Source organism: Dermacentor albipictus, chromosome 1, assembly GCF_038994185.2.
Source record: "Dermacentor albipictus isolate Rhodes 1998 colony chromosome 1, USDA_Dalb.pri_finalv2, whole genome shotgun sequence".
Lineage (NCBI taxonomy): Eukaryota > Metazoa > Arthropoda > Arachnida > Ixodida > Ixodidae > Dermacentor > Dermacentor albipictus.
In genome coordinates, this window is record NC_091821.1 from 355044064 (window position 1) to 355067239 (window position 23176).

Consider the following 23176-nt stretch of genomic DNA (forward strand, 5'->3'; position numbering starts at 1 on the left):
GGCAAAGTTGGGGATCACTGCGAGCTCCGGCGACGCCCGCAGATGAATGAGCTAATGGTATCGAGACGGACAATTCAATCCACAGTCTACCTCTAGTTTCACTGGGTTATCTAGATTCAGTCTTGGGTTATCATTACTTGGGCGTTACCTCACAGGCGGCTGAAAATGAAGGTGTCATGTGGTCAAACCGTTGAATCCTTCTTTCATCGCTTTATCGTTCCACCCTGTGCAAGTCAGTTCCACCCTGTGCAAGAAGCAAGTTACCTGTGCAAGTAAGTTATCGAAAAATGTGATCTTTTTAATGTATTCGAAAGAAAGGACAGCGTTGACGTGAGAATGTGACGCGTCTTCAGTGTGCGCATTCGACCGTGGATAGACAGACAATGTCCGAAAGAGGAGGCACGCCGGTGCGCGCCCCAGAAAAACTCGGCAAGCGGCTTGCGCCGAGTGTGTAGATAGATAGAGGGACAGTCATGCTGATGCGATATCGCGATATTGTCTTGATAACAATGAGCGGCGCCGGCGCGTAACGTTGGCCAGTATTGTGCGCTTGAAACGAGGAAGCGGTGTGCGCAAGGTGCGGAGGGTGGTGGTGGTATGCGCACTATGTCATTGCACTGCACATTGCATCGCACTGCATCCCACGAAGCGCAATATCCAGCGTCCGTCCGGCGTTAACATCTGATGGTACCGAAACCCACGTGACCGAGGGATGAGGTCACGCTCCCGATGCCGGACGTGCTGCGGTTCGCACTGCGAAATCCCACGCTGAACAGTCCGGCGAACGCCGTGGCCAACAGCCCAAAAATTGAGTTTGCCCTATTGGAAAATTGAGTTGGCCCATGCTCAAAAGCGGCGTCGTCCACTCCGAAAATAGACTTGACCCACCCGAAAAATTTGGGCTGTCCGAACCCAAAAAATTTACTTTGCCCAATTTGAGCACCTGAGAAAGCGAAAAGTATCGCGCGGAATATTCGTACTGCTTTTGCATTAAATGCACGTAAGACGACTTAAGTGCCGCTGTAACTTTTTGTCTGCTGCTTTCGAGCGTCTCGCGCTATCTTTGTTCACTGACTGCCTTTCGAGCAAACTCAGACGAGCGAGAAGCTCGGGGTATCCTCTAGAGCACCCCTGACGGGTCTGCTCAAAAATGTGATAACAGGCCATGCTTGCAACAGAGCCACTGATTATGTGCACTCATGATCAGAGTTGTGTCATTTGCTGACAAGTCTAAAGGACGGAACGCGTTTAAGAATAAGATGCGCGAATAGTTGGGTGTATGGATTTTTTTTTCTGTACTGTGAAAGAAAAATAATTAATGTGCTGGCGTCGCGGTCCTACTAGCAGACGAGGTTCTAAGGAAGGAAGGAAAAAGTGGAGAAGGAAAGGTAGGGAGGTTAACCAGTTTGCCTTAACCGGTTTGCTACCCTACACATGGGAGAGGGATGGGGAAGTTAAAGATGGGGAAGGGGGAGAGGGAGAGCACATAGCACAGCACACACACATCGTCCGTTGGAGTCCATCAATCTGGCATGGTACGCGACATCACTCTCACAGCCGCTTGTCCAATCCCGTCTCTTTCAAAAGCCGAAGTAGTCCCTTTGTGGCCTTCACCTGCGATATCTTCTGTCGGCGGCATGTGAAAATCGTGTCGAGGGACAATGGTCTACTGTCAAGGCGCGCTAGAACAGATGCCAGGGACTGTCGCTGAACATTATATTCAGGACAGTCGCACAGAACATGTTCCAGCGTCTCCTCGCAAAGACAGGCATTACAGAGATCGTTGTCGGCCATTCCAATGCGGAAGGAGTAAGATTTAGTGAAAGCCACCCCCAGCCATAAGCGATAAAGCAGAGTCGCCTCTCTTCGACGGAGTCCAGTTGGCATATAGAGATGCATCAAAGAGGGCAGGTGGTATTGACAGTTGCTCTGGGTGGTCTGGCTGTTTGGTGTGCACCATAGAGATAGCGTGATCTCCTGTGCAAGCACTCAAAGTCTGCTAGCTGCGTCGGATCGTGAAAGCGGTATGGCCTCTTCTTGTGCGTCTTCAAGAGCTGCCCGAGCGGCATTATCGGCGTCTTCATTTCCACTGACGCCGCAGTGACTTGGCAGCCACTGAAACGTCACGTGGTGTCCTTTCTCCTGTGATCTATGGAGTAGGCATCTAATATCGAATACGAGCTGTTCGAATGGCCCGCGATGCAGAGCTGATAGTACAGATTGTAGGGCTGCCTTTGAATCGCTGAAGATTGACCATTGCCGAGGTGGCTCCCAATTGACAACACGAAGTGCAGCGCGAAGAGCAGCTAGTTCAGCAGATGTCGATGTTGTTGGGTGGTCAGTCCTAAAGCTGATGGTAACAGCTTTTGCTGGGACAACCACAGCACCGGACGAACACTGGATGTTTGTGGAACCATCGGTATAAATGTGTTCCCTGTCCGCGTACCTCTCGTGCAGAAGAAGCAGAGACAGTTGTTTCAGCACAGGCGATGACAGTTCAGACTTTTTTCCGATTCCTGGTACACTGAGATGGACTGTGGGGCTGATAAGACACCAAGGGGGTATCGATGGTTTAGATGCAGCGGTGAAGCCCAATGGAAGTTTGTCGTTGTATTTGATGATAGTTTTAGAGAATGATGATTGGTGCCTGTCTGATGGTAGTGCTGCAAGGTGGTGATAGGTGGCACGTGCAAAATGTCTTATGTGCGTTCTCAGGGCTTCCACCGTAATGTGAGTGCGCATTGGATGGTCCCGAGCAATCGCAAGAGTTGCCTCTGTTGAGGTGCATCTGGGCAAACCAAGGCAGACTCTGAGTGCTTGAGCTTGTGCTGCCTGCAGAACACGAATATTTGTCTTGCAGGTGTTGGTCAGTACAGGTACACTATATCTTAGAAAACCGAGAAAGAGAGCTCTGTAGAGTTTAAGCATTGCGTCTACTGACATCCCCCACGTCTTTCCTGCCAAGTATTTAAACAACTGGTAAGTTGCTGTCAGTCGCCGTTTCATGTAGGCCACGTGCGGGCTCCAACAGAGGTCTCGGTCAATAATTACGCCAAGGAATCTGTGGGTTCGGACATAGGAAATGGTCCGCCCATTGATTGAGATGATATAAGGTGTCATCGGTTTGCGAGTAAATGCTACTAGTGCGCATTTTTCTGGTGATATGCTGAGACCCTGTTTACACAAGTAGTTCGCTGTCAAAGTGGCCGCTCTTTGAAGTCGCGCACGTATCTGAGGACGTGTGACTGCCGAAGTCCAGACACAGATATCGTCAGCGTATATTGAAATTTTGATGGCAGTTGGCAAGTACTCAGCAAGTCCAACAAGAGCGAGGTTGAATAGCGTCGGGCTGAGAGCACCGCCTTGAGGAACGCCCCTGCTGGTATAGCGTCGCGTAGTTGGGCCATCGTCAGTTAACACAAAGAATGCTCTTGCAGATAGGTAGCTTGCAATCCACAAAAAAACTCGACCACCTAGGCCAACCGTCGCAAGGGCGTCGAGAATGGCCTCATGTAATACGTTATCGTATGCCCCTTTCACATCTAGGAATAAAGCTGCAGATAAACGCTTATGGGACTTTTCGTGCTGGACATATGAAACGAGATCAACTACATTGTCGATAGAAGAGCGGTCACGTCGGAAACCAGCCATGGAAATCGGATAAATCTTGTAGTATTCAAGGTACCATTCCAGGCGGCCAAGGATCATCCGTTCCATTATCTTTCCTACACAGCTGGCCAGCGCTATTGGGTGGTAAGAGGTGAGTTCTAATGGGGATTTGCCCTGCTTTAAGAGTGGCACCAGGCGGCTTACTTTCCATTCGTCAGGAACATTTCCCTCCTGCCATGAGGAGTTGTAAAGGCTCAACAACTCTATCCGTGCGGACTCTCCGAGATAGCACAAGGCCCGGTATGATATACCATCCGGACCCGGAGATGATGAGCGCCTGCAGAGAGCTAGAGCCGCTCTAAGGTTCTAAGAATAGTGCTGTACGTTGCAAGCAGTGTCTCTGTCTACATTTCTATTGTTTTGTTGTTGTCGTTGTCGCTTTCTGTGAAAGGCGATGTGCACAGACATGTAACCACCTAAGCGTGCACTTGAGGTCATAGAATGAGCAAACAGGTAAGCGGAAGTGCAAACTAGTTCAGCGGTTCTCTGGTGTCAGTGCTGTTGTCTTCAACCCTATTGGAATAAGCAGGCAAGGAAAGGAAGGAGCGTCAGTCGGGCCGAGATCAGTTGACTACCCTGCACTTGTGAAAGCGAAGAGTGGGAGGGGGGCAACAAGATGAGAAAGCGATTAGCTTAAAAATAATTTTTGAGATGATAAAAAATTAGATTGTGTAAGCACCGGCAGCGGAGCATTAACGGAGAGCTCCGAAGCTCTTTTGGACTTCTGGTGTTTATAGATCAGGAGGTTTGCCAAAATGAATACCGTTGATCATACAGCGCGTATGAAAAAGCACTTGAAATTCAAACGTACACGGTGGTCAAAGGTTAAGGGTAACACTCTAATGTCGGGCTCCGACTTAGCTGGCGCTCTAGCTGCAAAGTTTTGCGAAAGCTATGTCATTGCACTGCACATATGTGCACAAAGAAGCCAGCGCCACTAAGCACAAGTTATCTGCTACAAATCCTGGTGAGTATGCACTTCCCAGAGAGAAAAAAAATTCACGTGCTTTACACTCACGCGTTCCCTTTAACAGGCGACTGCTCTGTAAAAATGACGCCTTGTGCATTCCTTAGCGTACACAGCAAAACAAAAGCGCTACCGCAACTCCATGCTGCGTGTGCAATGCTGCAGCCACGTATAGCTGGTGTGAAGGGAGGAGGCTTCAATAAACGACCTCCGCTCCGCAGGTTGACCGCGCTGCGGCTTGATTCAATTAAGATCGTCCTCGCGGGATAATTGCGCGCGTCCTGCATAAATGCTGCAGGCGTGAGTGCGAATGAACACACGGCGCGACTGTTTCTGGTATCAACACAGAGCAGCTGGGTATGCTGCTGCGGTTGGGGTAGTTCCTATTCAAAGGTCTTTATGTCGTGCAGCTGCCAAGCAAAAAGGCAATATTCCAGAAGGAGTAACAGTTGCTGAATGTTATTCAAGAGGGCTTCGCAGCAGTTTGTCTGTGATTATACGCATCTAATGCAGCCACAGTTTGAATGTTTAAGATGGAATGATGTGCACCATTCACAATTATAGGGCGTCAAAGCTTTGGTGGCGCTATTCGTAATTGTGAATTCGATGTTTATTTTATAGGAGAAAAAAGGAAAGCATATAAATAATGCCGTCAATAAACGAAAATTTTCGTTTCATTTCTTCACTTCATTTCTCACACGCATTCCTCAGATTCAGCGATTCTTGCGCACCTTTGTGACGTAGTTATAATCCCATCACTTGCTCCGATTATGACGACACTTTGCATTAAGCCGTGCCCTAAGGTCTTCGCCGCTGCTTCGCTGTTTCTTACCAAATAAAGTCCCTCCAGACATGGCTAAAAAAAGATTTTGCTCACATTTTTGCGCAGTGATGCGATAATTCTACACAGTGTTAACCGTCGTCTCTAGGTGCTCATGAGTGCGTAACCGACACAAATATTCATCCATGTGCTGCACTTAGTGTTGTTCGAAGGCGTCTCGCTACTCTACGTATTTCCAAAACAGCTCCGTTGTCTCCGTTCTTTCAGCAAGCGTTTACGCGGTACCCTACAGAAGCGATACAAAAGATAGTAATGCGGTTTTGAAAAGATGGGAACTGAAGCTAGCTACCGGTTTACGACAAAGGCTAGTTCTATGTTTATTCTCACACACTGGCCACCAGCACGAATTAATGTTCTTAGCTGCTTGTTTCCGAAGCAGGTGGCTCTCTATCTTAACATAAATTGCATACTTGATAATCAGCATGTGGATAACCTAAGTGAATAACTTGATAATCAGTACACCCCTCAAGGCGTGTACGAGGGCGAATCATAAATACTTTGCCCCTATTTTTTTAGCCAAATTACTGCTGCTTATTCGAAGCCGACATATCCATTCCCAGCGGTGGACGTTCCTCGGACCGGCCCAGACTTATGTGCCGGTAGCCCCGCGGCACGGCGCTGCTGTCAGTTGTTGAAGGTGGCGTGCCTATGCACGTCCATGGCGTACGATCAACGAAGCGTGACTCGTTTTCTATGGAGCAAGGGACGAACACCCATCTAAATTCACAGGGAAAGCATCCCACGTTTGGAAAAGGTGTCTCGCTTTGAGAAGTGTGAGGTGGTGGTGTTGTGAGTTCGCAAAAGGCCGTAAAGACTTGCATGCCAATGAGCGTTCGGGGAGGCCGCGTGCGTCGCAGACTAACGACAGGGACATCTGAAATTTAGTCCTGCGATGGTACAAATCTCTGAACCGGTATGCTGACTATGTGGAAAGATACTGCAAGGTACTTAAAATAGTAAGTTATATTTGTAATTACCTGCACGTACCTTATTTTGGCTGATAAAAAATAGGGGCGAATATTTTCTGATTCGCCCTTGTACTAATAATTATTACCACATACGTGCACTTTTGCTCAATGGGAACTTCAGTTATGACCATGTCATACAAAAGATTTCTGAAGTCTCGCTTCGCATTTCTGGATGCAAGAATTAAAGTATTATTTTGCTAAATATACATTGGGAATGGATGTACATAGTGTACAATAAGTTGTCTTCACTTATAGCGTTGAAATAAATAGTCACATTTTCAGTTTTGAACTTCGTCCTATGCGTGATCTACCTTGAATACCGTGCTTCGCGCTACTGCTTTCTATGCGTATTGATGGGCGTGTAGTTCAGACACGCCCACTTGTACATAACGCCGTCAGATCGATCGGCTCTGCTAAGCGTGTTCTCTTTCTCCTGCCCCATCCCCCCGTGTATTGCAGCCAAGTTGGACGCGGTGAAGACGTACATGCGCATGCGTCACGTACCGGAGCACCTACAGAACAAGGTGATCCGGTGGTTCGACTACCTCTGGCTGACGCAGAAGTGCTCGGACGAGGAGCGCTCGGTGGGCTGCCTTCCCGACAAGCTCAAGGCTGAGATCGCCATCCACGTTCACTTAGACACGCTCAAGCGCGTTGAGATCTTCCAGAACACCGAGGCAGGCTTCCTCTGCGAGCTAGTACTCCGACTGAGACCCGTCCTCTTCAGCCCTGGCGACTACATCTGCAGGAAAGGTGGGGGGCATGGTGTCTCTATGCTCCGAAGAGTAAGCTCACACCGGTACCTAGTAACCACATTCGTGTGATAGCCGCAAACCCAGCACTGGGAAAAAAATTCTTAAATTCTTTTAGAGTTTGTGGGTGAATATGCTGCGCCCCTAACGTTAAGAAGTTAAACGGGTCATCTTCGTGTGTAGAAACAAAGAAAGACAAGTTGGCTTTGTCGTCATACAAAGTCGCACATCATCGCTCTTTCAGTCTGCGCGAGCTTACGCTGTACTTGCATTCTGTGATGAAAAGCATTTTAACTTTAGCCACGGAAGCCTCAGTTAAAAAAGAAGGAAAACCTGCCTTCACATTTCTCTCTGTGCAAAACGTGTTAGTTCATCTTTTGGAGGGTACTGCACACTTATCTCATTTTTCTCATCGCTCAGTCCATTTTCCCCCATCTACAGTGCATGTCAGCCAACTCAGGTTGTTCATCTTTTGGAGGGTACTGCACACTTATCTAATTTTTCTCATAGCTCTGTCCATTTTCCCCCATCTACAGTGCATGTTAGCCAACTCAGCTCAGCCTGTTCAACCGCCCTGCCTTTTCCTAAAAAAATTGCTCTTTCTTTCTTTTTGACATCTTGGTTATCTTGGTTGGTTGGTTTGAATCTTGGTTAAAAATTATTCGGTCAGCCAAGAAGTGTTTGTGGCGTTTAGCCTAAAATTTATTGCTTACTGTCGTCGCACACGAATGGGAGCCTCGGGGAAAAGTTGACACGGCCGTACCACTCACGAAAGTTGGTACTAAACCCAAAATAAAGCAATCTTATCCGTTGTGGCACATTGGCAAGGAGAAGCGTAATATAGGCAGTAACGCTCGTTCATTGTGCCTTGATTTGCAAAAGCAAGGTGGGGCAGACCGACAGTGCCCTCGTCCTGCGAGTCGGTCTAGACGTTGTTGTGTCCCTTCGACAAGATTAGAACAGTCTCACACGTGAAATAATTATTTTAGCTAGCATTACCCTGACGGAGCTCGAAGTATAGTTGAATTTGCATGCATCACAAGCAGTGGAAGCTGACGCACTCCGTCACAGAGCCGGTCGTTGAAGATCGGAATGCAGTACAGGACGCTATTGTGCGTTACTCTGCGAAAATGCAACTTGTTGACTGAACAAATTCAACTTGTGAGTGGTACGGCTCGTGGCTAAATGTCGGCCTCAACATCGTACAGCTTACGTTGCGCTGTCATCTAACTTAACATTCAGGCCTTCCAGGTTTGATACTTTTGTCTTCACCTAGTTTTCTCTCCACTTCTCGGCACACAGTGTACTCTTGTACAATCTACGTACAATCCTACGTAGGATTGTACGAAGACACTGCGTGACACTAGGAACGCCTTTGCAGACTGCGTGACAGTGCCCACAGAAACAGTTCGTGTATATCGTGCGTAGGTGTGTGTGTGTGTGTGTGTGTGTGTGTGTGTTTGCGTGCGTGCGTGCGTGTGTGTGCGTGCGCGTGTGTGTGTGTGTGTGTGTGTGCGTGTGTGTGTGTGTGTGTGTGTGTGTGTGTGTGTGTGTGCGTGTGTGTGTGTGTGTGTGTGTGTGTGTGTGTGTGTGTGTGTGTGTGTGTTTTATCATTTTCTCTCACCTATCGCATCCCCTTGCCCCTCCCTCAGTACAGGGTAGCCAACCGGAGATAATCTCTGGTTAACCTCCCTGTCTTTCCTTTGCCTTTCTCTCCCTCTCTCTCTCTTGTCACTCTTTCTTTATCTCTCTTTCTCTCTTATGGCTCTCCGTTTTTTGGAAGTGTACACCTAAGACTTTCTGTAACTACGTTGGCGAGTCCATTTTTACGTTTCGTAAAAAGGGGCAAGAATCGCTGCCGTCGTAACTACTAGGTGACATTCTCAATTTAGGTTACTACCGTTTCACAATTCTTTTTATTTTTTTTAGCTAAAGTGAGCTTTAAGAAGGAGCTTTAAAACATAAATATGCAATCGCTAGGAGCGAGACCTGTTCTTTTTTTTCTCTGACGTGAGCTGAACGTGAAGCCATTGCTACCTGCAGTTATCGTTCAATCGATTCGTTCTCCTGCTTCCACCTTGCAGGTGAAGTGGGCAAGGAGATGTACATTGTGAACCGCGGCCGGCTCCAAGTGGTCACGGACAACGGCAAGACGGTGCTGGCGACGCTGCGCGCGGGCTCTTACTTCGGCGAGATCTCCATCCTCAACATGGGAACGGCCGGCAACCGCCGCACGGCTTCGGTGCGCTCCGTCGGCTACTCGGACCTCTTCTGCCTCTACAAGCAGGTATACACGCTCCCGCATTTGGGAACGCGTCTACTGTGCAAGTACACCGAGTGCCTAGTTAGTGGAACTAGCACAAACGGTGTGTCTACTAAGTGCTCCCATGGGCCATTGGTTTCTCTAAGATTGTTGCCTGACCAATTTGTTACACACTCTTCAAAATTTCCCATTACCACGCACATTTCCCCACTGATCTCCCAAAGCTGTGGCACACCCAATCTGCTTGTACATGACACAACGTAAACCGGCGTCGTTGATGGGCAGATTCACTGCTCTCGAAGGTGCTATTAACTCGCCTGCGGGACACTCAGATACAGGAATTATCTTTGACAGCGTGCTTTTCTCTACGTGGTGGAAGTTTGATATGTGCGCCAGTATCATTTTATACGTCATCGCTATTAGCTGGATGACTATGGTATGAGAGGCCAGACCAAACTCTCATTTTTCTGAGAGCGCTCCTCGTTCACTGTCATGTGGAGTCCTCTTGGCAGTCAGTGAAAATTTATCGTGGTCAGTAGCGAACTTTAGCTATAGGCACATGACTCTCTCAAGACATGCATACCTAGGCAGCTAGGATTCGTGGGTGCCAGAGGCGAGTCGGCTCGGCAAAGATCCTCTCCGGCCGAATTTAAATCATTGGCCCAAATTTCAGCCCGTTTTGTTTACTCTCTACTTCCTCTTTTTCTTCCCCGTTCTCTTTGCCAGGACATGTGGGACGTGCTCAAGGACTACCCCGCCGCCCGGGTGCGTCTAGAAGCGATCGCCGTCAAGCGGCTGGAGAAGTACAAGCGAGAGCCGATGCGCAAAAGTAGGTTCCTCGCGGGCTCTGTTCTCCAGCTGGACGCGCCCGCCTCGCCCCTCCTCCTCTCCTCGTCGACGCTGGCCCAGCGACTACAACAACCTTCTTCTTCCTCCGCTTCGCGACCCCCGGCCGCGCGCTACGCGGCCCCCTCGACGATGAGGGGAGCCCCCTCGTACGCTTCTGAGGCCGGCCTCGCCGACAATCTGGGCGCGCTCGACAGAGGTTTGTCAAGTGCAAAACACAAGCCCACCCGCCCGGCACCACCAGAATGCCCCCTCCACCGATATACCGTTATTACACCGGCACACTCGTTTACTCCTTTCCATTCTCTTCCTCTTCTTCCTCTTCTTAGGCCTGCTCCTCTCTCGCCCATCTGTCTCTATCACTCGCTTGCTCGCCTGTCTGCTCGCTTGCTGTCTATTTGCTCCCTGCATTCTCCTCTGCGTATTTCTTACCATTTCGTTTTTGTGCCCCACTCTCCTCTTGGGCAACTTTTATTTGCGCTGATCGCTTCACCTTTGTTTCGACACAGTGGCTGACAGCAGAGCTTGAGAGCCTAAAATTGGGTTTTGGCAGAAAAAAAGAAATAAAACAAAGAAAGCACGAGTGAATAGGTGAGTTAGACTGTTGCTCAAGATCAGCAACGAAAAGCGCTTTAGCCATTCCCTGAGTTTTCTCGCATTTTTTTAAAGAAAGATAAATAACATCTACAGCTCACCTTCCAGCACTTCTCGATTCACATATGTCTCTTTCACTAAATTGGTGCTAAAGGCTCCTTAACGAGAAAGACAGCAGAAATATTGTTCATACTCAAATAAATGTTATGCAGTCAGTAGTGCAAGTAGCATTTTCTTTGTCGTAAAACAGGCGAATGGTTCAAGTTCATGGGCAGCAGCCAACATATGTTATAAAGACTGTCTTCAAACAACAAAAGTCGTGGGCACAACTAGCAGGCGTCAATAAAGGGTTAATAGGTGTGGTGTCAACAACAACATTGACAAATAGCTTCATAATTACAGCTTTCCTAAGAAAAATCTCGATGCAACCTAGAAATTACTCGGATGCATGTGAGGCACTCAAATCTACTGTCAGCATCTCTTGCACAACGTCGTTCTGCATTACATTTTGGCGTCGAATGGTTTTTGTTTGTTGTAATGAATACTTTTGTTTTCTTCGCTATTTTGCCTCTGCTTCTTTCTCTCACTCTTTCCTTCTCTCATTTCTTTAACTGTAGCCTTCATGATCACTGATATAACTGAAAATATTTAAGAAACTAGACACACTAGTGTAGGCCTGATTGCGATTAGTTTCGCATCACAGGACCAGAACAGACGTTTAGTGTTTAAACTAGGTAGGTAACATATTGGGGTAAGAGTGAAGTCGGTGTAAGGATATTCACCATAAATGTACTGCAACATAAAACGCGAACCACCGTCCTCAGTCTCAGCTGTGCGGCAAATACAACAAAAATTTTACCAAGACAACCATGTCGACGAGGCACTGCACGTCACCTTTCTTATACAGAGCTCAAAAACTAAGCTGGCATTCATTTCGGTGTGTCAGATCGGCTGGAAAATGAGCACGCCAACACTCGGGCGAAACACCCATAACGTCAACATATATTGTGGCCCGCAGATCAGCAAATAGCTCTGTGCTTCGCAGCGGGGAACTCTCGCTGAAAGCTATCCGAAGCAACAGCACCCGAACACGCCAAACATTCGGCGCAAACAAACACGCGCCGCACGGCATTTTTTTTTTTTTTTTTGTCGGCTGCGTACCACAGCTCACCCGCACTGCGGCAAAACCTAACGCTCGCGCGCGTTTGCTTTGCGTTACGGCGTCTGCGTAACAGCACGCCGGCGAGAATGCGAGCAAAGCGCGCCCGGTATACGACATCGTCGCTGCACAACTGTTGCGGCGTCGAAGGGGACGCTTTTTTTTTTCCCCCGAGCGAGCAAACGAATGCTCGGGCAGTGAAAGCGCGACGCGTGTTGTATGGTTAGGACGCAGATGTTGGCGCGCTGCTCAGGCACGGCGATGACATTTATGACGGAAGCAATAACTGCGAATGAAGGAGAAGCAGAGGCCGGCCTGATGAAACGGGCTCGACGCCTCTCGTCTCGTCGCCGAGCGCGCTTACGTTGAGAACCCCCAGCCGGCTGCGAGGCTAGGCTGGCGCCTGGTTCCCCCGTGCGATGGCAACGTGAATGCGAAGCGAAAACATTCCCTGCCTGTCAAGGCTGGCTGCGCTGTAGCATCCCTGCTGCAGCGCTCTGGCGCGAAACATACGAGGCTTCTGAATTGGAAGCGCAAAGACCGGACTGCGCTGTATGCTAGGTGGCTCTGCGGTGCGGTGTGTCGCCGGCTTGCGATTTGTTCGAGCGCGCTCGCGCTCGTAGGCGTTTTTTTTTTTTTCCTGGCCGGGTGCGCAGCGTCGCCACCGCCACAGAGGCAGGCTTATCGGCGATGCTAGTGCGCAGGAATGTGCGAAGCGCAACTCTGTCGCGAGTAAACGACTCCTCGGGGTCCCGTTCGGCAGAAATTCGGTCGCCAACTCTCGCGCCTCGACCCGCTCCTTTTTTCGCGCCGTCTTTTTCTTCTTCTATTCTTAAGCTCTGTCTGAAAGGCCTTCCGTCTACCTGTCAGCGCCTCTCCTTTCGTTTTTGATCGCTTTGTTTTTACCTGGCGACGCGGTTGAAACGATGAATGTGTCTCTTTTGCTACGTAATCTGAAATCTTTAGCAGCTTTGCTACCTTATGTAGGCTACAAAAGTCATGACACTCATGTTAGTTTATCGAAGAGCACGAACAGCGCCTGCTACAACGGCGTTGACCACATTCAATTCACATGCCCTTCTTAAATTTCCTTTCCAATTCATATTCATTTCTCTGTTTACTTGTTTCGGTAGCACGTCACTGCACAGGAAGACATGGGTTTCGGGACTTGACTCACGTGTTTATTGATCCGCGCATGGAAATGAGACTGCACATATCTCCAAGCATGGCGCATGTTTTTTTACTGCTAACCTATAGAGTCCGTAAGTAGTACCGTCGCACCTCCTTCTTCAGACTTTGTGCTTGATGAAAACTATCCTATAGCCCGCCTGGCAGATTTATGTTCAGCACCTTTTTGAATGCAGCCCTGCTTCCGAACTTCTCGTAGTGTTTTGCCACTGCGTGCACAAGCTCTAAGTCATTTTCCGGTTTATCAGTAAGTGGTCGAAAAAACAGAAAACTGCAGTAAGCGTAAGCAATGGAAATGGAAAATGTCTGAACCTTTGCACACAGTGAGCAAGATTTAGAACAATTAGTATCTCTCGAAGTGCATTAGATGTAGGAACAAATGGCGTGGTGTCTACTTACTGTGCTTTTTAAAACATGTGGAAAAACGCAAGTGATTAGGAACTATTGCGTCAGTGGCAGTTTCATGCGTAACATACGAGGTTTTCGCTTGCGACGAGCAAAGTATGTTGCAAACGTAATAAAATTCGGCCGCACCACCATATTCGTCAATAATTCCTTCATTAGGTGTAGATGATAAACTTTCATTTGTTTCTTAAGCACTTGTACCATTGTAAAATAAAACGCTCAATGGGTGGAGCCCCTAGACATGGGCACCACTAGATTGTAGACTACTTTTTCTCTTTCAGAACCCCCTTTTTCTTCTAGTTCCACTAGATTGCTCTCTACCAGAAAACCCGAGAATATCCACGTGAGAGATAGCTCTGTGGCTGACTGAAGCAAGCTCAAAAACTCTGCACTCTAAAAACTCTCACTCTGCACTCTAACTCTAACTCTAACTCTAACGCTAACTAAAACACTCTGCATACCTTTCATCACTTGTCAGCCTCACCGTTCTTTGCTTTAACTAACGTTTGAGTAATCGCGTGCAAATTACAAAACGCACAGACGCTTTGCCGTGTTTACATATTTCTGCGCGAAAATATCGACGCTTCTGCGCCCAAAGCTGTGTAACTTGTATACTTCCTTGCAACTGAGACTACAACATATCACTCGTGCGAGCACCAAAGCACTGTGAGCTATGAATGCACTATAAAATATAGCTAGCAATTGCCTTCAGATTTCTTACTCTTTCTATCGCGAAATTAGTGATTCGGCGTTAGATTTAATTCGATTTCAGAAGACGATGCTTGGGTTGCGCAGTGCAACAATATTGCTGTTCTTTTTATTTTTTTTATTCGTCTTAAAAGCGAGTTCACTGTCCTGTCGTGGTTTACTAATAAGTATGCAGAGCGGCGGAACTAATCGTTGCTAGTCTAAACCCTGCTGCAGTCATATCTTTTTTGTATGCGCCGCCGCTACGCTTTAGTGTGATATACGCACAGCCGGGGACAGGTGTTTGGGGACCCGCCGTGGTTGCTCAGAGGCTATGGTGTTGAGCTGCTGAGCACGAGGTCGCGGGATCGAATCCCGGCCGCGGCGGCCGCATTTCGATGGGGGCGAAATGCGAAAAAACCCGTGTACTTAGATTTAGGTGCACGTTAAAGAACCCCAGGTGGTCGAAATTTCCGGAGTCCTCCACTACTGCGAGCCTCATAATCAGAAAGTGGTTTTGGCACGTTAAACCCCATAAGTTGCTTCGTCAGTCTATTGTGTTTTTTAAATGTACCTTTCCCCTCCTGCCTGGGCCTTCTATGACCTGCAGTATTCCTAAATAAATAAAAAAATATCTTAGGTGCTTGGGGACCACGGGTGCATCGAGAAATTTACCAGGATGGAATCTAGCTTGGGCCAGGTGTTTCACTATTAGGAATGGTAAAGGCGCACGAAAGATGCGAAGACACAAGCAGCACCCGCGTGTGTCTCGCGTCTTGCTATCGTACGTGTATTTGAAGCTGCTTTACGATTCCTAACAAAAAATTGAATTTCTTCTCAGCCTAGGCCACGTAGCCTGATATTTTATGGCCGCTACGTCATGTCGACCTTCAAGATTCGTTTGATAATAAAACGTCTCACGTACAGCTTGTTCATGGGAGATGACGCCCCATGGTGACGATAGAAACCAATATCATGGGTACTATAGTCGCAATGGTAGTGCTGGAAGGGACGAATTTTTGTTGTTTCTAAGGAACACTAGTGAATTCTGATTGTCGCCCTGCACTTCAGGTAGTAAATATAGGTACAGGTGAACTCTAGAATATCCTGAATACACCATGGGCCAAGCTACAACTCAACGTAAATTACCAGTTTCGGGCACATGCATCAGCCACCAACAGTACTTTCCTTCACAGGAGACTTGCTCAGACCTCGCGTATTAATTCGCCCAAGCGCTATGTAAAATGAAAAGACCGAGTGAGTTATTCGCTTTTTCGCAGCAGCCGTTGTCCACGAACACTTGTCTATAGCTGCTCCTCCTTTCGTTCTTTCTTTTCTTTATTTTTTTTTTTGGGGGGGGGGGGGGTAGGAGGCTGAAGCAAGGCAATCGAGTGCGGTAGTGTTGACTGGCGAGTGTGCAGAACAGGTGACAGTCTTCCGCGTCGTCGCTACAAACACGCCGTTCTTGGGGTGTCTAGTTCTTAGCCAGCTTTCCTGAAGCTGGTGTCCCTCGGCTCCCGATCTTGGGACGCAGTAAGCAACAATTGTGTGGGCTGCGTGCCGCTCGTTGTGGTAGCCGCCTAACCCTGCCGCGTTCTCTTTCTGTGTGTTTCGCGGCGCCCCGCTGGCGGCTCTCCCGTGCGGCGGGGGCCCGGTGGCTCTGCAGTGTCCCTGGGCAGGAGCCGGAGCACCCCGGGTCTGGTCGAGTCTAGAGGCAAGCTGCCCTTGGAAGAGGTGACTCCGGGCGCCCCCTCCAAGGAGGCCTCCTCCTCAGTCGCCGCCCTCCTCCAGCCTTCCTCGGCCCCTCCGGCGGCCGAAAGCCCCCTCAGCAGCAGCCGATCAAACGGCGCCGGTGCCGTACCTTACGACCAACGCCATCCCCCTAAGCAACACCAGCAGCACCCGCCTCCGCCGCCGTCCGCCGCATCCTCGGCGGAGCCAAGGCGGCTGGCGCCCATGACGGTGACGACCACACCAGCGTCGCCGTACCGCCAGCCGCTGCCGCCGCCATCTCCAGGCATAGGCTTCGCGGCGGCCGACCTGTCCAGCAACGCGAGCCCGGCCGGCACTTCACCCGCGTCCACGGCACAGCTGATGGTGCCCAGGTTGGGTCGCCGCCTTTGGTTTCTTTAGTAATGCGTTAGCATTATAGGGTACTTCGCGAACTTTTCGGGATCTATTTATCTATACATCGATATATCTACGTTTGTTTCTAAACCGTTTTTCCGCCTACTTCAGGTTGCTCAGGTTGCTCAGCGCACCAGGTTGCTCTGCTGAGGTAACAGGGTTCGAAACCAACCTTTGGACCGTCTCGGGTCACTGAGTATGTGACACTGTGTACATACGTGCTTCTTTTCAACGAACCTCTAAATACGCCGACATGGGTCACTGTAGACGCAAGACTCTGTAGGTACCACTGTTCTAGTAAACCCTATGACGACGACTTGGGGCGCTGGGAACGGGACACTCGGTCTGTGCTGGTCTGCAATGAACATCTTTGATGCTAACTTGGGTCACTGGGTATGTGCCAGTAGGTTTGTGCCACTCTTCAATGAACGTCTTCGACGCTAACTTGGGTAAATGGTTATGTGCCACTATGAATGTGCCGCGATACAATGACGAAAACTATCCCTTGAAATTATCCGACGCTGAACGGGACCGAACCCACATCTAAAGGGTTCCTCAAGGACAGCAACCCGACGCATCAGCACTCTGCGCCACAAATGCACTGGATATATGCCGCTTTTCAGTGAACGCCGCTCACGCCAACGTTATAGCGAGCTGCGCCATGAACGCACTGGGTATGGGCCACTGTAGAATAAATCTCCCGCCAACCTGGGTACTGAGTTTGCGGCAAACCAGGGAACAGTTCTCAGCGTTCGTAGGCGCCGGCATGCCACGCCTCCCGTCTCGGAGTTCACGCTTGGACTTCTCGGTAGTGCCACCACATGGCGCAGCGTCTCCAGAAAGGAGCGTGAGAGAGGCGCTATGTGGCCGCACGACGCGTTTCTCAGCGTTCGCCCGCACCGGCGAGCCATGCATTTAGAAGGGCACGCTCAGGCGTCGTGGAGGCGGTGACGCTAGGTGGCGCAAAGTGCTCTTAGGGAAGCGCGAAAAAGGAGTCCCGCTGTAATGCACGCCTCATAAATAGCTCTTTCCGACGGTGGAAATACGTTGTTTCGCTATATCGATTCAATGCTAACGCATTACTATCGACAGTCATCGCAAGACGGGTTCTGCCACAATTTTGTTTATATGGGATTTCCGCGTGTTCATATAATCATATCGTATTGGGTCCATATGATATATCTGATCATGCGTGGTTTTAGGCCGTGTATGCTCATATAATCTTACGGAATTTGCCCCACATGATGTATGTTAACATGCGGGATTTTATATGAGACCCCACATGTTCATATACTAGATATGGGGATTATATAGAACAAGCCTTATATAATATATGTGAACATGCGGGTTTTTATATGATATCGCCCTATATTTATACAATGAACAGGGGAATTACATGAGACATGCTCTATACGATATATGGGAACATACAGGTTTCTATATGGGACCTCGATATCTTCATTCGAGCTGAATGGGCATGACAAATGTTTTTTTTTTCTTGGATAGGGCTGTAGCGAAAGTTGTTGTGCAAAACTTTGTTACTGACACAGTTCCTTGTCACTCTCGTCTCTGGCAGCCCACTGCTGTGCGGCGGCGTGATGGGCAGTGGTGGCGGCATGAACCCCCTTTCAGTCCGGGACGCGTCCCAAGAGGCCCTGCTTGCCGAGATCAAGAGACTGCGTGAGCGGCTGGTCACTCTCGAGGCTGAGAACGCCACCATGAGCGTCAAGCTGAGCCAGCAGCAGTGGGAGGTCGAGAGTCGGCTCGCTGAGATCGAGCTGCAGATATGCGGTGCGGCGAGCCCCGAGAGCAGTGGATGCTCCTCGGACGAGCAGGAGCGAAACCGCGAGTCCATCATCTGACATCGTCCACTGCTCGTCTCCCTTTGCTTATTCGGGGACCGCTGGCTCCTTGGCGGGTTCCAGTTCTTTGCTGCTGCGGCCACGAAGCACGCCGCCCCTTGGACGTCGACGTGGGGAACTCTTTGGAAGCGGCAGGTGCCGCACGCCTGGACGTTGGGCACCTACTTCATGCCGGTGGTTGGTGCACGCTCATACAGTGAGTGGCCTCTCGTCAACCACTGAAACTTTGGGTGCCAAGTGGGAAAAGGAAGCCGCATACTTGCGGCTCGTACGTGTCTGTTTCAGTGCAGCCGCGTGTGCAGGCAAGCGTGTATGTGGGCTCGCGTGCGATTCCGCATTCTTCTTCCCCGGCAATTTCTGTTCTTTTTTCTTGTGTGTGAGTGATTTCCTGAGGCTTATGCCATTAAAATTAAGTGTCTGCGGGTGAAACATAAAGAGCAGTAAGAGGGCAGAAGGGGTGGGGACTTCCACCAGCACTACCTGAGGGAAAAAAGGCTGCCCTTATCTTGGAACTAGAGTGACCTTGCAGTTGGTGACAACCGATCGTGTTTAGGGAAAGTTCAAGGAAAAGTTAGTCGTACAAGTGCGCAGGCTTGCTGGAGGATGAGGAATCGATTAGCTCGGATCAGCTTTCTTTCCGCACCTATCCGAAGCTTGCTTCATGTTTTAAGGCACAGTATTTTTGACAGGTATGTGACTACAAATAACACTTAAATTTTTTTGTTACAGCGCAGTAATTTCAATCCTTGAAGTGACTAAACAACAACTAAAAAAGCACATGGACTGTGTGCTCAAATTACTTCTTCGAAGTCTCAACATTAACTAGATGCATACGTAGGCAGGGGAGGATGATAACAGTCAATGTACTGAAAAATGTATGGAATATTATAGTTTGAAAGCTTGCGACCATTTATACGCAAATGTCACAAGGCTTCCAAAGTACCAGAGAGTTGCAAGAATGTCAAAATTATACTAATCCATTACGAGGGAAACGTAAAAAATTTACGAATAACAGGCCAATTAGCTTGTTTTCAGTATTGTAAAAGATATATTCACTTAGGTAATGTTTAACAGAACCAGAGCAACGCTTGACATCAATAATCCGCGAGAACTGGCTGGCTTCAGGAAGAGCACCAACCTGCTGAGTACAACCAACCTCTGTATATGGCTTTCTTGGATTACGAAAATGCACACGATTTAATAGAGATAGCAGCAATCATGGAGGCATTCTGTAGTTAAGGAGTAGCAGAAGCAGTCGTAAATGCCCTAGGAAATACTTTCAAAGGTTCCACAGCTACCCAATTCTCTGCAAAAAAAGTGGAAAAGTACCTATCAATAAAGGCGTCAGAAATATAGACACAATCTCTCCAATAACATTCACTGCATGCTTAGAAGAGGTATTCAAGCTATTAGACAGGGAAGTATTAGCAGTGAGGAGCAACGGCGAATATTTCAGCAACCTACGGTTTGCAAATAACATTTTTCTGTTCGTCAGCCCTGGCGGTGAATTCCAACAACTGAGTCAGAGCCTTATCGGCGAAAATCTACTAGTAGGATTGAAGATTGTTATTCAGAATACAAATGTAATGTGTACTAGTCTGTTAAGATAGCCAGAATTTATAATTGGAAGTCAACTTTTAGAATCTATTCAAGGATACGTTTACCTAGGCTTTTAATGACCGGAGACTGATCAAGTAAAGGAAATTCACAGAAAAAAAAAATATGGATTGGAGTGCATACCGTAGACATTACAAAGTTATGACCGGCAGCTTAAAGCTATCTTTGAAAACATGACTGTACACTCATTCAATTCTGCCCCTACTAACATATTGGGAATGGCTTGAACGTTAGCTAAGTAACTTGAGGAGAAGTTCAAGACAACGCAACAAGCAATGTAACGAAAAAAATTTTAGTCGTACCCAATAAGATACGGGAAGACAACGGTGTGGATGAAAGAGCAAACAAGGCTAGTTGCTATTCTAGTTGAAATCAAACAAGCTAGTTGCTATTCTAGTTGAAATTAGGAGAAAGAAAATGCAGGTGGGCAGGCTACGTAATGTGTATGGCAGTTAACCGGCCGTCTATTAAATTTACAGAATTTATAGCAAGGGAAGGGAAGCGCAGTCGGGGACGGCAGGGAATTAGGTGCTAGTACGAAATTGTGAAGTTTGCAAGCATAAGAAGAAAACAGCATGTACAGGCTAGCAGCAAGTGTAGATCGCTGGGAGATGTCTTCGCCTTGCAGTGAACATAAATACGCTGATGATGATAATGATTGGTGGAGATCAAATAAAGTGTCGAAGGGGGACTTTGGATTTATGTCATCAAGAGTTAGAAAGGTCCTGTGACTCATGTTCCTTGATTCGATCTAGCGCCTGTATCTTAAGGGGCCACTAGTTGTCTATGATGTATTGCGGAAAGGGAAAATTGCCAGCCACCAATTATAACAATAAGCTGAAAGGAAACCCTACTCGGTTCATCAAAATAAATGTTCGCACTTGAAGAAAATTCTTCATTCGGCGATTGAATGCAGGTCTAGCGCCTTTCCGGGTCGGTCACTTTATCATCTGAGTTAACCAGGAGGCTAACACATCCCAGAACGATGTCGAATTAGTAAGAAAACTTGAAGTACATGAACACTCAGTGCTGCTGTAGCCAGCAAAGTGGATGAAGATTCATGGAAGGGAAAATTGTCGTTCATCGGACTGTGGCACAAAGCCCCGAAGCCCGTGCAGCTGTCTCAAAAAGAAAATGTTCTTTTTTTTTTTGCCTGAGAAACCTACATAGGGTTACTTTTTACGTTCCTCAGGTGGATGGCGATTTTTTCCTATCCTGAATATTTATCAATATTGCAGGCTTCGACTGAACAGATCTTTCACAATGTATTTTTCTTACGCTAACCCAATGTTCACCAGCTTCAAAGCGTTGTAAGGGCGCCGTCAGTTTTTCGCTGGGTTCCCGTAAGCAAAATAAATGGTACGAGGATATCAAAGAATAACAAGGACTCGTGAGCGTAAGCGTGGATGTTGTAAAGCCTTGAGACTGTGATGAACGATGAAAATACATTGTTCAATGCTACAATATCAAGGCCTCCTGCACAGAGGCCTAGGAGCTGATTGTGTGATTTGTTAAGAGTAACCTTCGAACTTCGTATCAATACTACTGCTATCGGAGCCAGTTTGGTGTCAAGAAGCAAATGCCCCTTTTGAAAAACTGGCTGTCGTGTTTGATATCGGTTGTAAATACGTGGAAGCGTCTGCGTTTGTTCGTTTTAACTTCAATGCTGTGGCGTTGAAAGCACACCCTGCCTTTTCATTTGGTTTCTTGAAAAGGACGCATGTTTTGACCGTATGCGTCAGTTAGCTTGACGTGTTCCTAAATAATCTCTCTCTTACTCTCTTTTCAATAAACAATGCACTTTCTTTTTTTTATTTCCATTTCAGAAAGCTGTGCAGCAGTGTGAAAGAGACTGCGTCCCTTAGCACAAATAAAAGCCCACCATCTCCAGTCGACACCAGCCAGTCTCGCCGAAGGTGTAAATAAAGTATTGCCACTCCCAGCAAAGTCACTACACGCCTGCATGCGACCGCCCGGCGAGGTTACATCCACCCGGAAGGCATTGTGCGCGTGAACGCAAGACTACGAGGACACAAATACGTGCGCACATGCGTTCGGAGAAGCGGAAGCAAGTGACTGTGCAAAGAGCACAGACTGACGCTCTGAGACACACACACACAGAAAATAACGGCACTCTTGCGTTTCTTATTTCTTTGTTGTCACACTTTCGTTTCCCTTTGTTTCTTTGGTCAAATGAACACCAGGAACGTAAAGTCCTTTGCTACTTCTCCTCCTTGTACTTTTCTTTCTTAACGATATTCTTTTATCTCGATCTAAGCCGCAGTAGCAGTATCGACCAATGGAAGACTGCGACAACAAACTCAACCTACCAAGAGCATCTTTGAAATGCTTTGTGCTCCTTTGAAAGTGCGTGTGTTGTGGTGCGTTTGGAGCACATGGCAACTGGGATGTCGAATTACTTCTCAGTAACTTTCCTCGCATTTTCTTATTTTTTATTCCGCACGACGAGAATTTGTGCGGTTGAGTGCTGCTAAATAGTAATAATGACAACGGTGTGTACCCTCACTCATTCTCGCGCACGCCTGTGGCGTGACGTCGACAATTATGAGAATTGTTTAAAATTTTCGTGGAGCATGTTGTATAGGCTTGCACAAAAACAGTGAATGTGATCGTGTTGGCAGAAAAAAGTAGTCTAGTCTTAGTTGAGTATCTCTTCTGTGATTGTTGTTGCCAAAAACGTACAACAGAAAACATAGGTATTGTTCTAATGAAGGCTTAAGACTCTGGTTGTGACGATGTCACTCGTTGCTGTGAGGATAAAAAAAATGTCATAAGTGTCTCTCACAAGCCGGAGACTGAGTTGCTTATAGTGTGTAAGCAAAACTTTTTGAATTTGAACCTTTGAGCTCTACAGGTGATAAGATGCTGTACTGGAGCTTAAGGAATTACTTTCGAGCTTTGAAAAATTTGCCGGATTAGGTCTCGGTAGAATCATAAGCTAGTAGTTCACCTTTTAACGTAAGCCTTAGGCGAGATTTTGATGACACAGGGTTCTTAGATCTTAGTAGTATCTGGTATGATAGGCTGATGAAGGTTGCTGTAATTTGCTCTTAAATACGCTCTCCCAACATGGAAAGATGTTCCTCCGAGCTGAGGAGCAGGAACCAATGAACTTTTGCGTATAGGTTTTATAGACTTACTCAAATCACAAAAGAGGAATGGCATCGCGGGACTGCAAAGCCAAACAAGCGTACATGCACTATAGTTCCA

At 47.8% G+C, this 23176-nt stretch overlaps 1 protein-coding gene across 1 annotated transcript in view; it reads left to right on the plus strand.

Annotated features, from left to right (window-relative positions):
- The window catches only part of LOC135901958 (cyclic nucleotide-gated channel rod photoreceptor subunit alpha), a 309309-nt gene extending 286583 nt beyond the window's left edge, over positions 1 to 22726 (plus strand). The window contains exons 2-7 of the mRNA XM_070535808.1: positions 6905 to 7198; positions 9282 to 9484; positions 10187 to 10505; positions 16006 to 16444; positions 18043 to 18524; positions 21772 to 22726. Of these exons, the coding sequence (XP_070391909.1) occupies positions 6905 to 7198; positions 9282 to 9484; positions 10187 to 10505; positions 16006 to 16444; positions 18043 to 18328 (1541 nt within the window). The 3' untranslated portion in view covers positions 18329 to 18524; positions 21772 to 22726. The remainder of the gene's footprint in view (positions 1 to 6904; positions 7199 to 9281; positions 9485 to 10186; positions 10506 to 16005; positions 16445 to 18042; positions 18525 to 21771) is intronic.
- Positions 22727 to 23176: the final 450 nt, after the last annotated feature.